The sequence below is a fragment of the Leopardus geoffroyi genome, chromosome D3 (assembly GCF_018350155.1).
Source record: "Leopardus geoffroyi isolate Oge1 chromosome D3, O.geoffroyi_Oge1_pat1.0, whole genome shotgun sequence".
NCBI lineage: Eukaryota > Metazoa > Chordata > Mammalia > Carnivora > Felidae > Leopardus > Leopardus geoffroyi.
In genome coordinates, this window is record NC_059339.1 from 44,382,950 (window position 1) to 44,399,155 (window position 16,206).

The 16,206-nt window shown below is 38.4% G+C and overlaps 1 protein-coding gene across 1 annotated transcript in view; it reads left to right on the plus strand.

The window, feature by feature from the left end:
- Window positions 1-1,460: 1,460 nt before the first annotated feature.
- The window catches only part of MIB1 (MIB E3 ubiquitin protein ligase 1), a 124,756-nt gene continuing 110,010 nt past the window's right edge, over window positions 1,461-16,206 (plus strand). The window contains exon 1 of the mRNA XM_045457699.1: window positions 1,461-1,689. Within this exon, the coding sequence (XP_045313655.1) occupies window positions 1,461-1,689 (229 nt within the window). The remainder of the gene's footprint in view (window positions 1,690-16,206) is intronic.

The window sequence follows — 16,206 nt, forward strand, 5'->3', positions numbered from 1 at the left end:
AAGACAAGACACACCTTCCAAAGGACTTTGTACATTGCTCACATTCGCTACCATTCTACCGAATGGTTAAAATACATCCCTAGGGTTGCTGGGGTGACTCAGCCTGTTGAGCATCTGACTTTTGATTTCATCCCAGGGTTCAGGAATCGAGCCCCACCCCTCGCAAGAGTCTCTTTCTTCCTCTGTCCCGCTCCCCCCTCCCCCCCCAAAAAGTACATCCTTAATCACCCACTCTGGTTTGAAATGTTTGCAATTTACACATACAAAAATACAGGTCGCCCTTAATCTGTGCTATAATCTATTCTATTTCCGACCCTGTTAAAAAAAGACTAAAACAACACGGAATCCCAAACACATACTCTACACCGAGGTACACTAGAATTTAGAGATTAAGACTGACCTCTTCATAGCTACCCAGTTTCAGCGCCCGGGTCGGATCCCAATCTCGGTTGATTTCCTCCAGCCCCACCTCCAGGTCAGTGGGACGGATTTCTTGCTCCGCCCCTTTTCTCACAACCAATGGGGCGCGCCTCACCACCCGTAGGCCACAACCCCATTTACCGCCCCTCCCAGCGCCTCTGGCTGGGTTGGCCGTCTAGCGCCCCCCTCCTTTTTTTTTTTTTTTTTTTTTTTTGGGCCAGGCGCATGCGCACTCTCATCGGGCCCTGGAGAGACGCTTAGGGATCGATTTTCTTCTCCTTTCTTTCCCCAGTCGCGCGACTCTCCAAAACCCTCTCCGCCCTACTGTTGCTGAGGATTCCCCTCCTAGTGAGAGAAGGGGTTGCTCCAGTCTTGAGTGCGTCAGTATCCGGATGTGGAGCCGCTCTCGCCCGGCGGGGACTCTGTGGCGGGGCGGAGCGCGGCGGCGTGCGCGGGGGCACAGAGAAGGGGGCCCGTGGGCCCGGGCGCTCGCCGGACGCTGGGAGGTACCACCGCTGCCCACGGGGGAGGAGACGGCGCCGGCACTCGGGCGCCCACCCCGGATCGAGGGGCTGGGGGAGAAAAAAGGCCGACAGTTAAGCTTGCTCCCCGCTGCCCTCGCCGTCCCCCCCGGGCTAGCCTCCCCCGGCCCCCTGCGCTCCCCGCGCTCCCGGCCGGGGGAGAGCGTGGTTTCCTGGCGGCCGTCGCTGTAGCCCGGCCGGGGAGCCCGGAGGAAGCGGGGGAGTCCCCGCCCACGGCCCCCTCCCCTCTGCCCTCCCGCCGCCGCCGCCTCTGAGCCGCTGCGGTCCGGCCTCCAGTCCGAGCGGGGGGCGCGGCGGCGGCGGCGACGGCTGGAGAGCGGCTGTGGGCTTGTCGGGGACCGCGCCGCCGTCCCCGTGAGTTATTCCCACGTCCCCCGGGGCTCGCTGCCGCTCCCGCCGGCGCCGAGAGTCCGGCCCGGGCCCAACTCCCTCACGGGCCCACCGGCGGCGGCGGCGGCGGCGGCGGCGGCGGCGGCAGAGCCCACCGCCCGGGCCCCGATGAGTAACTCCCGGAATAACCGGGTGATGGTGGAAGGGGTCGGGGCCCGGGTGGTGCGCGGCCCGGACTGGAAGTGGGGGAAGCAGGACGGCGGCGAGGGCCATGTGGGCACGGTCCGGAGCTTCGAGAGCCCCGAGGAGGTGGTGGTGGTGTGGGACAACGGCACCGCCGCCAACTACCGCTGCTCTGGGGCCTACGACCTGCGCATCCTGGATAGCGCGCCCACGGGTAAGTCTTGGCCCCTGGCCCAGGGTCTGCGCGCGTGCGGGGAACGGGCGAGGCCCGGTGGGCGTCGGGACGCCTGGGAGAACCCCGAGATGGAAAGAGAGAGCCAAAGGGATTTTGGGTTCAGTACCTCGTAAACAAAAACTTGCCGAAAAGACACCGCTGCCCCCACGGGAAATGATGGCTGCACCGTCACCAGGATGCTTTCAAGCCTGGAGGGCACAAAGCACCGGGAAAACAACAGACCGTTCCCCTCCTCCTCCTTCTCTAGGGAAAGGGTCTGGAGAGGCCTGTCTAATAAGCCATTGAAATTAATCAGCCACCGAGTGATAACTGTCTGAAGAGAGGCTTGCCTAGCCATATGGTCTTTAGTTGGCGGGTTACAATTGCCGAGGGGCTTCTGGTACCTCGGATTGTTGAAATGCCAATTATGTATGTATGTATGTATGTATGTATGTACGTACGTACGTACGTAACGTACGTACATTTGTATGTATGGCCTCCTGTAACACATAGAAAGACAGACTTGGAATTAAGTAGCCAAATGTTAATTGGGACTTTGTAGAATGATTTTTCACCTCAATTGTTTCATTACCAGTAGAGGGAAAAACAGTCTAAGCTGCTGAACCATTTCTTTGTGTTAAATACTTTTTCCAAGTGGATTAGGCGCCAGATTTTTTTGTGTGTAAGGTTATGTCAAAGACTTACCCATTCACAGGAGTCAGTTTGATTCACAAAATTTCAGGGATCTGTTATTGACTCTAGAATTTTTATGTGATGGGGTAAACTGAACTTTATTTTATTGGATTATTTTAATCAAGGCTATATTTATAGATTTGTCCATGATATCTATTTAGTTGAAAATAATTCAAATTTAAAATTTGTTACTTTTCAGAATGCATAAAGAAGCTACTTTAAAAAAATTGAGGTATCATTGACATACTAGTTTTACATGTATACATAATGATTCGATATTTGTACATATTGCAAAACGATCATCCCAGTAAGTTTAGTTAACCTCTATCACCATCCATAGTTGTAAAATTTTTTTTCCTTTGTAATGGGAACTTGTAAGATTTACTCTCTTAGCAAGTTTCAAATATTCACTACAGTGTTATTAATTGTAGTCATCATGTAAAGTACACTTTACATCCCATGACTTATTTATTTTATGACTGAAAGTTTGTACCTTTTGACACCCATCACCCATTTCACCCACTCTCACTCACCTCTGGTAACTACCAAGAGGTAGTTTCATTATACATATATGTGTGTGTGTGTATATATATATATATATATATATATATATATATATATATATATAAAATGGAAAGAAATGTAAGAAAGTAAAGGATAAAGAAAATGTGCCATATATATATATATATATGGCACATTTTCTTTATCCTTTAATCCATTGATGGACATTTAGGTTGTTTCCTTGTCTTGGCTATTGTAAATAATGTTGCAGTGAACATGGGAATGCATATATCATTTTGAATTAGTGTTTTCATTTTCTTCCATTAGTTACCCAGAAGTATTGCTGGATCCTATAGTAGTTCTATTTTTAATCTTTTGAGGCACTTTTCCATATTGGCTACACACATTTATGTTCCCACTAACAGAGAACATCCTTGTTTTTGTCCATATCCTTGCCAATGCTTGTTATTTCTTGTCTTTTTGATAGTAGCTGTTCTAGCAAATGTGAGGTGATACCTCATTTGTGGTTTTGATTTGCATTTTTGTGATGATTAGTGATGTTGAGTATTTTTTCATGTGTCTTGTTGGCCATCTGTATGTTTTTGAAAAAATGCCTCTTTAGATCCTCTGTCCATTTTTTTTTTAAGTTTATTTATTCTGAGTAAGAGAGCGTGAGCAGGGGAGGGGCAGAGAGAGAGAGAATCCCAAGTGGGCTCTGCGCTATCAGTGCTATCAGTGCAGAGCCCAACCCGGGCTCGTTCTCACGAACTGTGAGATCATGACCTGAGCTGAAGTTAGACACTTAACTGACTGAGCCAGCCAGGCACCCTCTCTATGTTTTAATCAGATTTTTTTTTTTTTTTTTTTGCTGTTGAATTGTGCGGGTTCTTTATGTATTTTAGATATTAATCCCTTATATGTATTACTTGCAAGTATTTTCTCCCATTCAGTAAGTTGCTCTTTCCTTTCGTTGATTGTTTCCTTTGCTGTGTAGTGGCTTTTTAGTTTGATGTATTCTCACTTGTTCATTTTTGCTTTCGTTGCTTTTGGCATCAAGTCCAACAAATTCATTGCCAAAATCATTGTTAAAGAGCTTACTTCCTATGTGTTCTTCTAGGAGTTTTATGGTTTCATGTCTTAATGCTAAAGTCTTTAATACATTTTGAGTTAATTTATAAGTAAGCTACTTCTATGGCTTGATGATTGAGTTTGACAAAGCTTAACAAATCTGAAATGGGTTTATATTTATTATTAGCAGCAACAAAAAGGAAACTAACACAGGCCAACTCAGTTTTTTTGAACAGATAATTCATAAAATTGTGTTTCTTAGCTGGCTTTTTAAACATTGAGAAGAATGAATATGCATGCCCCAAAGAAAAAATTCAACAGTACAAAAAGGGATAGCTATTGATATCACCTTCTTGTGTATTCTTACATAATACTCTATTTATTGCAAGCATATTTATTAATATACTGTAAATCTACTGCCTTTTAAAGGTACAAATGGTAGTACACTATATTCTCTTCTGCACTTTTGTTTCTTTCACTTAATAGTACATATTGGGAATTGTTCCATGTTATTAGCACATATAGGTCTACCTTATTCTTTCATAACTGCATAGTATACCAGTTGACTGGATGTAATAATTTATGTAATGTGTTTTATTGATGGGCATTTATATTGTTTCAGGTCTTATTTACAATGATGCAGTGAATAAATCCTATGCATATGTACTGAGTACTTTTTTTAATTTAAAAAACATTTTTTTAATGTTTATTTACTTTTGAGAGAGAGAGAGAGGGAGGGAGGGAGGGAGTGGGGGAGGGGAAGAGAGAGAGGGAGACACAGAATCGGAAGCAGGCTCCAGGCTCTGAGCCATCAGCCCAGAGCCCGACGCGGGGCTCGAACTCACAGACGGCGAGATCGTGATCTGAGCTGAAGTCGGACGCTTAACGACTGAGCCACCCAGGCGCCCCAAAAAAATGTTTTTAAAAAGGAGAGCAGTATGGTTTTTCTTCATTGTTTTACAAAATCTTAGTTTAATATATTAGTAAATCAGGTCTGATTCTAAATTCAGTTTGATCCCATTCTTGATTTTGCTAGATGCTTTAGCTTTTAGGAGACCTCATAAAGATAGATAATCCAAAGCGATGAAGTGCATTTCTGAGTATATTATACTGGTTTTTATGCTTTTATGTCTTGGCTTCAAACCCACTCTCTGTATTCTACCCTGTGAGGCTGGGATGGCTTCTGCATGTATTTTTTTTTGCCAGCTGGATCCTTGCTGGCTCTGCCAATAGGGGGCGCTCAAAGGAGACTGGAAGGCTAAAGTGGGAGAAGGAACTTGCTGTTTTGTTTTTCTTGCTTTCTTTTGGCATCATCTCATCTAGCAGCATTTCAGTATCAGTATTTGATTCCAGGTTACTTCCAATATAACCAGAAACATCATCAGTGTGTCCCCACTCAGTGACACCAGCACCAGCCAGTCACAACCCCTTTATAAAGGTCTGGATCCTACCCCTATAGAATCCCTCCTTTAGTAATCCCATTTTTTTTCATTGTTTCCCTATTTCTAGAAGTGGTGGATTGGTGTAGTTTATGTCTCCTTACTGGACTGTAACTAATACAGTATCTTCATTAAATCTCAATCTTATTTTTCTATTCCATTTACCAGTTAAGTAAAGTTTTTTATTGAAGTTTAGCTAGTAATTTTGTTTTTTTCTGATGCTAGTCATTTCTTACATATGAATTAGAAGGTGTGTTACTTTTATATTTTGAATCAGTGAATTCTGAATTTACTGAATTTAAAATGAAGTGAAATATTATTTTAAGGATGTGGGTATAAAAATTTATTCATGATATGCATCATTGGTATTAAAGACCGTATAATGATGTTTTGAAACCTCTCTAAACACCAGTTTTCACTTTGCTTATTCTAGTTTCTTTTGGACAGCATTTATTTTCTCATGTCATCTTTACCTGGGACACATTAAATAGATGTAGTTAAAAAAAAAAAGTCTTATAAGGGGCATACCACTAACACCTACTTTTCATCACAGAAAAGGTGTGCAATTTTGAAGCATTTATTTTTCATTTATTTATTTTGTAAATGAAAAATATGGAACTCATTCTTAATTTTGCCTTTTAAGCCCTTTGTCTCAAGATAATCAACAGCATGCTGTTTTATGTTACTAGCATACATTCCACAAATCTGCTTAAGTAGGCACAAAAAAGTTGCAGCATGTCTTAATGTGCCAGAGGTGAGCAACATTGTTAGGACCTGTTGCTCTCAAACCCCCTCACCTCCAGGACACCTATGTTCTCTGTGTGAGGTGTGAGTTTTTGTGTGGACTCCCTGAGGGTGCTGGTGTCAGCTCAGTTATTTATAATTAGTGAAACTTACTCTCAATCTTAATACTTTTAGAGAAAAAATAAATATAAAAGTTTCAGTGGAAATCCAAACCCCCCCCCCTTTTTTTTTCAGAATGCTTGGGACCAAGTGTATACTTCTGGATTTTAGAACTATAATATGGTATGTGTGCAACATAGTACATAACATCCACTTTGAGGTCCACAGCAGTACCATGTAATCAAATAAATTAACATTTCTTCAGGGACGCATATGAATAATTATACTACGGAGATGATAAAGACTACATACTATATATAGCCTCTTGTTTGTTCAGATCAGGGTTTATGACTAACTGAGTTTGCTGCTAACTTACAAAAACACTTGGAGTTTGGCATTATAGATAAGACATTGTGGACTTCGATTTTCTCTTGCATTTCACAGAATCTTGTTCTATATACCCTGAGCATCTACCTCACTGTGGAAACCATTGCTCTAAGTCACCTAGCAAGAGCTTATGCATTTTAAGTATCTATGGAAAAATGGCCTTTTTTTTTGTTTTTGTTTTTAAGAACATTTCTCCTTTTTTTTTTTTTTTTAATTTTTTATGTTTATTTACTTTTCAGAGAGAGACAGAGACAGAGTGTGAGCAGGGGAGGGTCAGAGAGAGAGGGAGACACAGAATCCGAAGCAGGCTCCAGGCTCTGAGTTGTCTGCACAGAGCCCGATGTGGGGCTTGAACCCACAAACTGCAAGATCATGACCTGAGCCAAAGTCAGAGGCTTAACTGACTGAGCTACCCAGGAGCCCCAAGAACATTTCTCCTTCTTAAAACTCATTTCTTTACTCACACATTTTCATATGTCCCTACATCATTTAGCTTGCCTCTTCTACCATTTTATCTGGATTACAGTGATAGAACATTGCCTCCATTGGAACTAGGAACATAGCAACAATTTTTATTTATTTTTTAATGTTTTACTTTAATTTTGAGAGTGAGACAGCGTGAGTGGGGGAGGGTCAGAGACAGAGGGAGACATAGAATCCGAAGCAGATTCCAGGCTCTGAGCTGTCATCACAGAGCCTGATGTGGAGCTCAAACCCATGAACTTCAAGATCATGACCTGAGTCAAAGTCAGATGCTTAACCAACTGAGCCACCCAGGTGCTCCTTTATTTTTATTTTTTTTAAATTGAAATATAGTTGACATAGTGTTATATCAGTTTCAGGTGTACAACAGTGATTCAGCAATTCTGTAGTTACTCATGCTCACCATGGTGAGTGTAGTTATCATCTGTTATCATACGAAGTTATTACTGCATTATTGACTATATTCCCTATACTGTACTTTTCATCTCTGAGTTATTTTATTTTATAACTGGAAATTTGTACCTCTTAAACCCCTTCACCTATTTTGCCTATCCCCCTACCCCTCTCCCTCTGGCAACCACTAGTTCTGTATGAGTGTGTGTCCCTTTTATGTTGTTGTTTTTTATTCTTTTTTTTTTTTTTTTTTTTTTTTTTAGGTTTCATATATAAATGAGATCATACGATATTTGTCTTTTTTTGGTCTGACTTATTTCACTTGGCATAATACCCTCTAGATCCATCCATGTTGTTGTGAATGGCGACTTTATTCTTTTTTATGGCCTAGTAGTTTTCCATTGTACATATCTACCACATCACGTTTATCCATTCATCTATCATTAGACATGTAGGTTGCTTCTATATATTGGCTATTGTAAATAATGCTGCAGTAAAAATAAGGGTGCATGTATCTTTTTGTATTAGTAAGTGTTTTCATTTTTCTTTTTAAAATAACTTTATTTAGTTTTTTAATGCTTATTTTTGCAGGAGAGAGAGAGACAGAGCATGAGCGGGTGAGGGGCAGAGAGAGAGGGAGACACAGAATCTGAACTGGGTTCAAGGCTTTGAGCTGTCAGCGCAAAGCCAGACAGGGGGCTTGAACTCACAAACCACAAGATCATGACCTGAGCCGAAGTCAGATGCTTAACTGACTGAGCCACCCAGGTGCCCCAAATAATGTTTTTTTAAGTTTATTCATTTTGAGAGAGACACAGCGTGAGTCAGGGAGGGACAGAGAGGGAGAGAGAGAGAGAATCCGAGGCTGGCTCCATGCTGCCAGTGGAGAACCTGATGCAGGTCTCAAACCCACAAAACATGAGATCGTGATTGAGCTGAAACCAAGAATTGGATGCTTAACCTACTGAGCCATCCAGGAGCCATCTTTGGGTAATACCCAACAGTGGAATTACTGGATCATATGGTAATTCTAGTTTTAATTTTTTGAGGAACCTCCATACTGTTTTCCATTCTGGTTGCACCAGCTTACATTCCCACCAACAGTGCATGAGAGTCCCTTTTCATCACATCCTTGCCAGCACTTGTTATTTCCTATCTTTTCGGTACTAGCCATTCTGACTGGTGTGATTGTTGTTTTGATTTGCATTTCTGGATGATTAGTGATGCTGAGCATCTTTTCATGTGTCTGTTGGCCATCTGTATGCCTTCTTTTGAAAAATGTCTATTTAGGTCCTCTGCCTATTTTTTTATTGTATTGTTTTGATGTTAAGTTTGATGTATTTTTAGTATATGTGCTGCCGAAGCGAGCACATGTTTGATGTATTTTTTATATAGTTTGGATATTAACCCTTTACTGGATGTATCATTTGCAAATATCTTCTCTCATTCATAGGTTGCCTTTTCATTTTGTTGATGGTTTTCTTCGTTGTAAAAGCCTTTTATTTAGTGTGATGTTTATTTTTGCTTATGTTTCCTTTGCCTGAGGAGACAAATACAGAAAAATGTTGCATTTTCTTCCACAAATTCTAATGGTTTGGGTCTTATATTTAGATTTTTAATCTAGTTTGAATTTATTTTCATGTATGGTGTAAGAAAGTTGTCCAGTTTCATTCTTTTGCATGTAGCTGTTCAGTTTTCCTAGCACCATTTATTCAAGAGACTTTTTCTTTTCTCTGTTGTATATTCTTGGTGTTTTTTGTAGTAGATTAATTGACCATATAAGTGTGAGTTTATTTCTTGATTTTCTATTATGTTCCATCGATCTTGTCTGTTTTCATACCAGTACTATACTGTTTTGATTACTATAACTTTATAGTGTGGCTTGAAGTCTGGGATTGTGATACTTGTAGTTTTGTTTCTTCTTTCTCAAGATTACTCTGGCTATCTGGAATCTTCTGTGGTTCCATACAGATTTTAGGATTATTTGTTCTACCTCTGAAAAATGCTGTCGGTATTTTGGTTAAGGATTACATTAAATCTGTCGATTACTTTGGGTAGTATAGACATTTTAACAATATTAATTCTTCCAGTCTATGAGCATGGTATTTCTTTCCATATGTTTCTATCATTTTCAGTTTCTTTCATCAATATCTTACAGTTTTCACAGTAGAGGTCTTTCACCTCCTTGATTAAATTTATTTGCAGGTATTTCATTCCTTTTGATACAATTGTAAGTGAGATTGCTTTCTTAATTTATCTTTCTACTACTTCATTATTAGTGTTATTAGTATAATAGGTTTCTGTATATTAATTTTGCATCCTGCAATTTTACTGAATTCATTTATTATCCTAATAGTTTTTTCGTGGTATCATTAAGGTTTTCTATAAATGGTATGACATCTGCAAATAATGACAGTTGTACTTCTTCATTACCAGTGTTGGTGCCTTTTATGTCTTTTTCTTGTCTGATTGCTGCAGCTATGACTTTCAGTACTGTGTTGGATAAAAGTGGAAAGAGTAGATTTTTGTCTTGTTCCTGATCTTAGAGGAAAAGCATTCAGCTTTTCACCATTGAGTATGATGTTAGCTATGGGTTTATCATATGTGGCCTTTATTGTGTTGAGATATATTCCCTCTAAACATCAATTTTAATTTATCAATTTTAATTAACAGTTTTTACCTTTGTATGCCCATAGTTCTGTGTAAACAGGTTCTTGTGAAATAGTCTGGTACATTTAAAACTTTGTTTGGGAAAGAAAATGGGTTCTGAATTCTATACAGCTTGCTTATAAATGAATTTATAGAACACAACTAAGATCTTGGGGATTTAAATTAGTTCAGGAGGTAGGGGAACACAGCATATAGACCGGACATTCATTTGTTGTTTCGGAGTATTTTTTTTTTTAAGCGTATTTCCCTTTGTAGATAGTTGCTTTGGTTAGAATTAGTTTATATTCTGTAAACATACTCATGATATGAGTATTTGATTTTTTTTCCAGGGTAGATTTATCTTCTTCTTCTTTTTTTAATGTTCATTTTTGAGAGGGAGACAGAGAGCATGCAAGCAGGGAAGGGACAGAGAGAGAGAGTGGAGGCACAGAATCCGAAGCAGGCTCCAGGCTCTGAGCTGTCAGCACAGAGCCTGATGTGGGGTCAAACTGACAAACTGTGAGATCATGACCGGAGCTGAAGTTGGACACTTAACTGACTGAGCCACCCAGGCACCCCTATATTTATCTTCTTGATGATAATTTTGTTTCTAAAAAGACAAACAATGGGATAGAAATGTTTTTATATTTAAAAAAAAAGGTCATTATTTGATATTTAAAGGTTTTGCAGGGCTAATGATAATAAATCATAACAGCTTAGAATTGCCATAGCTAACATTATGGTGTTTTGCTCACCCCCTTTTCCAGTCTCTTTTCATACAGTAGTGGAAAATGCTCTAGCTTAGTAGGGAAATTAAGGTATTTGTTCATTCTATATTTTAGCAAGTGAGACTGTTAACTAGGGAGTGGACTAACATTTCATGAGCTCCAGTCATGTGTCAGGCACTGTGCTAAGTGTTTTATAAACTTTATTTCATTTAATCCTGAAAAAATATTATTTGATAGCCTTTATTTTACTGATGAGAAAATAGGCTATGAGAAATGAACTAACTTGCCCAGGATTTCACAAGTAATAAGTTCATGGTGGAGATTCAAATCTGGGTTTGTCAGTCTTACTTCTTTATTTTTTTCAACTTTATAACATTAGTCTTTTTGAGCCTTAGTTCTTCACTTGTAAAATGAAGTTGGAGTAGGTCAAGGTACACAGACAGATGTTTTGCTTCTAAAATGAAATAGTGAATTTTTACCAGGTAGCAGGAAAAAAAGTGATAAAATTCTTAATTTTGTTTGACTTCATTCACATTCTACCTCTATGCAACAAGTGCTTAAAAATAACAAACATACTACTAAAATTCCCAATTGTATGCCTAATTTGATAACTTGTTTCTTTTCTTTGGACTGTATGGGGCATGATTGTAATTTTATTATACAAACTTGTAATACAGTAGAGTAGTAAAGGATGCAAAAATAGATGAGAGAAGAACTTGTCCAACAGAAAGATACGACGAAGAAGTGGGAGATTTTGGGTGAAATGCCTTCAAGGACATTTTCTTAGTGTGTACCAAGAGTTGGTTGGAAGTAGTGATGTTTCACTCTACTACATTGGTGAAATTAAAAAGTAGTCTCAATTTTTAAAGTATATCTCTTTAAGATTTATTTGAATATTAGAATAGGTTTTTGATAACATAGTATTTTGAATCTAGTGGGTTAAATGGGGAACATGATGCTCTAGATATGTAATTATTTAAATAAGATCAGATGGAGAAAAAACCCTGGTGGAGTGAAGAGCTTAAGAGGGCCAAGCTTTGTACTCACACCCACCTAGGTTTGAATTTGAGCCTGGCACTTGCTAATGTTGTGTGACTTCACATAGGTTACTTCTGAGCCTCAGTATCTTCATTTATAAATGGGGATCATAATGCCTGCCTTTTAGTATGGTTGGGAAGGTTAAACTAAAATGTGTGTCTCATTAGCTTGATGTGGTAATGAACAGTGGCTAGTATTATTAATAATAACAATCTTATTTTCATTAATTTAGTATTTCTCAAGAGAAAGGAATGTAGAATACAGCAACCAGCTGGCAGGTCACAAAGGCCTTACCCTCATTAGGAATTTTAATTATTGTTGAGACAATTTCTAAACCACTAAGTAGTTTAAAGTTTCAGGGAGAATAGGATGCATACTGTAGGTGGCTAGCCCTCTTTAATCTCTGTAATGTTTTTGTCACATTGATTTGGGGTTAAAGTTGAATGAATCCTTAACTCAGAAATAGGATTTCTTGACTGGTTAAATGACATCAACAAACAGTTATGCCACAATAAGTAATTACATTTAAATAATGGTTAATGATTTGTAAATACTTTTTTATGTTAGGTGAAATCTTTCAATTAGGGAACAAATTTAGAGGGTTAACTAGGTACCATTTTAGTCTTCTTAGGATTTCTTTAATTTTAAAATTGTTTTAAAATTTATCACTTAATATATAAGATATCCAGGTAGATTAATGAGTAATAAATACTTGTGAACCTATCTAGAAACAAAACATTACTAATATATTTGAAATATCCTGTATACTTCTGTCCAGTTTTCATTCCCTTCCCTCCTTTTCTAAGGTAACCATTATCTAGAAATTTATCATTTTCATGTTTTTTTTCTTAACTTTTGTGCTGTGTTTTTATGTAAGCAAATATAGTACTTTATTTGTAACATTTTGTATTGTATAATTAAAAAATTCAGCATTATGGTTGAAGGATTCATTCATATTGAATCGTATGAGGAACATTAATTTTAGGTATTCCATTGTATACTTAATATATGTTTCTATTCTCTTGTTAATGAATAGTTATATTGTTTATTTTTTTCCTTTGCTATTATACAAAATGATAATTTAGATATTCTTGTTCCATGTTGAAGTGTTTTGTAGAGTGAATTGTTTGTAGTGAGAATTCTAGTTCTCTTGGTCACTTTTTTCTAACTAGAAATTTAACATTTTATTTAAACAAATCAGTGCTTTGTGATTTTGAGCTGTTTTCATTGGCTCTCTTAAGAACTGTGGTCATTGATCTTGACTAGCATGTTTTATTGCTCTCATAAAATTTTCTAACAAAAAGCTTAAGGCTATGTAAATTCTCTAAGTTTTTGAATTTAGGCGAGCTGCCATTAAAATGTAGAGCAGATGGTCATTTGAGTATTGGTAGAATGAGTCAAAAGCTATCATCAGGTGGTTCATTTAACGGTGGCAGATGTCTTCATAAAGCGTAGCAAAGGAAAAGAGCATTAAGTCTCTAGGGTAATATGATATTGTATAGGAAGGAGAAAAACGACTAATAGGTTTAGTTAGGGAATTAAGTTTTATGAAATGAACATTTTAAGGAATAACACTTGCCAAGGCTAAGAAGGTTTGTACTGGAAGGGAATGTTTTAGATGGGAATGAATTGGGTGGATAAAGTAAGGGGAAACAAAAAGCTGAAGTAAGAGATCAGTAAGATATTGGTCTCCTGTTTTGTGTTTTCTCTAAATATCAGCTTTTGTTCTAAGGTTAATTAATTGTATTCTCATTAAAAATTCTGTAGTGTGCATTTTAATGGTGGAGTGGGCTGCTTTGTTTACTTTCTCCAATTCTCAGGCTTAGTCTGTTTCACAGCTGTTCAGTAGCTTTGTTGGCATTTGAACTGTGGGAACCAAAAAGGATTTGGATGTGCTTTTGTGTGCATTAATGGTTTTCCTGAAGTATTCTTTAAAACCATGAATTGTAGGTTTTTTTTTTTTTTTTTTTAACAGTTATCACTGTGTGTTTAAATGGGTCCTTTTAAAGAAAGCCTATACTTAGATTATGAGCTCATGAATGTTATCATTGTGCTTTGTGGAAAATGAACTTAGAGATGAAAAATATATCAGTAGGAGAATAGCTAAAAACTGGACTTTTCTTTTTTTGATCAGATGGGGAAGTTGGGATACGTTTTCCCTATGCCTTTCTTTCATCAACTCTCATTTGAAGAGCTGTATAGTTAAGGATAAACCTCTAAATGCATAGTGGATTCTGATTAGTTTAATGCATTTTACTTTCTGTGATGAGATAGGACACCTATATTAGACCTGTTCAGAAGCTTCACCATTGAGTAGGCGAGTATGACATTTGATATTGATTATGTTGTTTTGGCACGGTGCTTTCCTGTGGTAAGACAGATTAGACTGTGACTGTGGGCATGTGCCAGTGAGGAGTGTACAGATGAAGTATGTTTTCTTTACGTAAGCATAAAATAGCTCAGTTAGTATAAGGGTTATGAGAAATAAAAACTTCTAAGTAGCAGTTATATACTCTATTACTAGAGTAACTATATGAAAGTTGGTTTCTGTAAATATTTGCTATAAATATCATATTTTTATTTTTAGTTTTTAATTATAGGTGACATACATCAACATCTCTGGTGATATTCTCATATTAAATGCCCCTATTCACTTAGCTAAAAGAATTAATACACACTCAGCATAGAAAATTTGGAAACCCACAAAGGGTAAATCCACCAGTACATTTTGGGGACTGTCTTTCTAGTTTTTCTGTACGTGTGTGTTTTATGTATTTTGTGATGGTATATTGCAGTTCTTTGCAAACTGTTTTATAAAATAATAATGGGTTTTTTAAAAAATGTATTTTCCCATATCAGTAATATTTCTTCTACAACATGGTTTAATAACTGCATAGAATTTCACTTTATAGATTATCATAGTTTATACATAGTCCCTATTTTTGACATAGGTTAAGTTTTGTTTGTATTTACAAACAACTTAGTATCTTTGGATGTAACTTTTTTTTGAGAGAGCATTCACTTGCATGAGCAGGGGAAGGGCAGAAGGAGAGAGAGAGAATCTTAAGCAGGCTCCATGTGTGAATAATTGAATGTTTTGTATGTGTAGTCTCTGGGAAATTGAGAACTTAAAAGTTTTTTGTTTTGTTTTGTTTTTTGAGAGAGAGAGAGATACAGAGACACAGTCTTAAGCAGGCTCCATACTCAGCCCAGAGCCTGACAACATACTGGGATCTTACAACATACTGGGATCATGACCTGAGCCGAAATTAAGAGTCAGACGCTCAGCCAACTGAGCTGCCCAGGTGCCCCTAAAAGTTCTTTGATTTTCCGCATAAGTTGCCAAATTTGCTTGGGATATATGATGATTTTGATCACCAAATTGTTTAAATAGATAAATAGTACATTTAACAAATCTATATTAAGATTAAATTAAGTGCAGTATAGGGGCGCCTGGATGGCTCAGTCGGTTAAGCGGCCGACTTCAGCTCAGGTCATGAGCTCGCGGTCCGTGAGTTCGAGCCCCGCGTCGGGCTCTGTGCTGACAGCTCAGAGCCTGGAGCCTGTTTCAGATTCTGTGTCTCCCTCTCTCTGACCCTCCCCTGTTCATGCTCTCTCTCTGTCTCAAAAATGAATAAACATTAAAAAAAAAAAAAATTAAGTGCAGTATAATTCTTTTTATTTGCAATTAGCTTTAAAATCTTTCAGTGTTTTTACCTCTGTATATCACTTTAGCTTCACAAGGACCCTTTCCATTATTGTTTTTGTCTGCTTGGGCTGCCATAGCAAACTACCACAGAGTAGGTGGTTTAACAACAGGAATTTATTCATTGGTTGGGCAGTCCAAGATCCAGGTGCTGGCTAATTTCAGTACCCTGTTGGGGACTGTCTTCCTGGCTTGCTGCCTTCTGGCTGTGTCCTCATACAGCAGAGGGAGACCTCTTAGCCTCTTTCTCTTCTTTTAAGGACACTGATCTCATTGTGGAGACCCCACCCTCATTTCCCTTCTAAACCTACTTATCTCCTATAGACTTCATCTCCAAATATCAGCATCTTGAGGGTTAGGGCTTCAACACATGAATTTTTGGGGGTGGGGAACACATTCAGCTCATAACACCTATGAAAAGAAGTATTTTCTCAACTTATAGATGAGAATATTGATCCCAGAGTAGTTTAAATTAATTCTGAACATTACCTAGCTAGTAAGTTAAGAGAACTAGTTTCTTAAATCACATACCCTTGTTTTTACCATTAATGCAACAATTTAAGTCTGCAAATCAGAAATCATGTCTTAT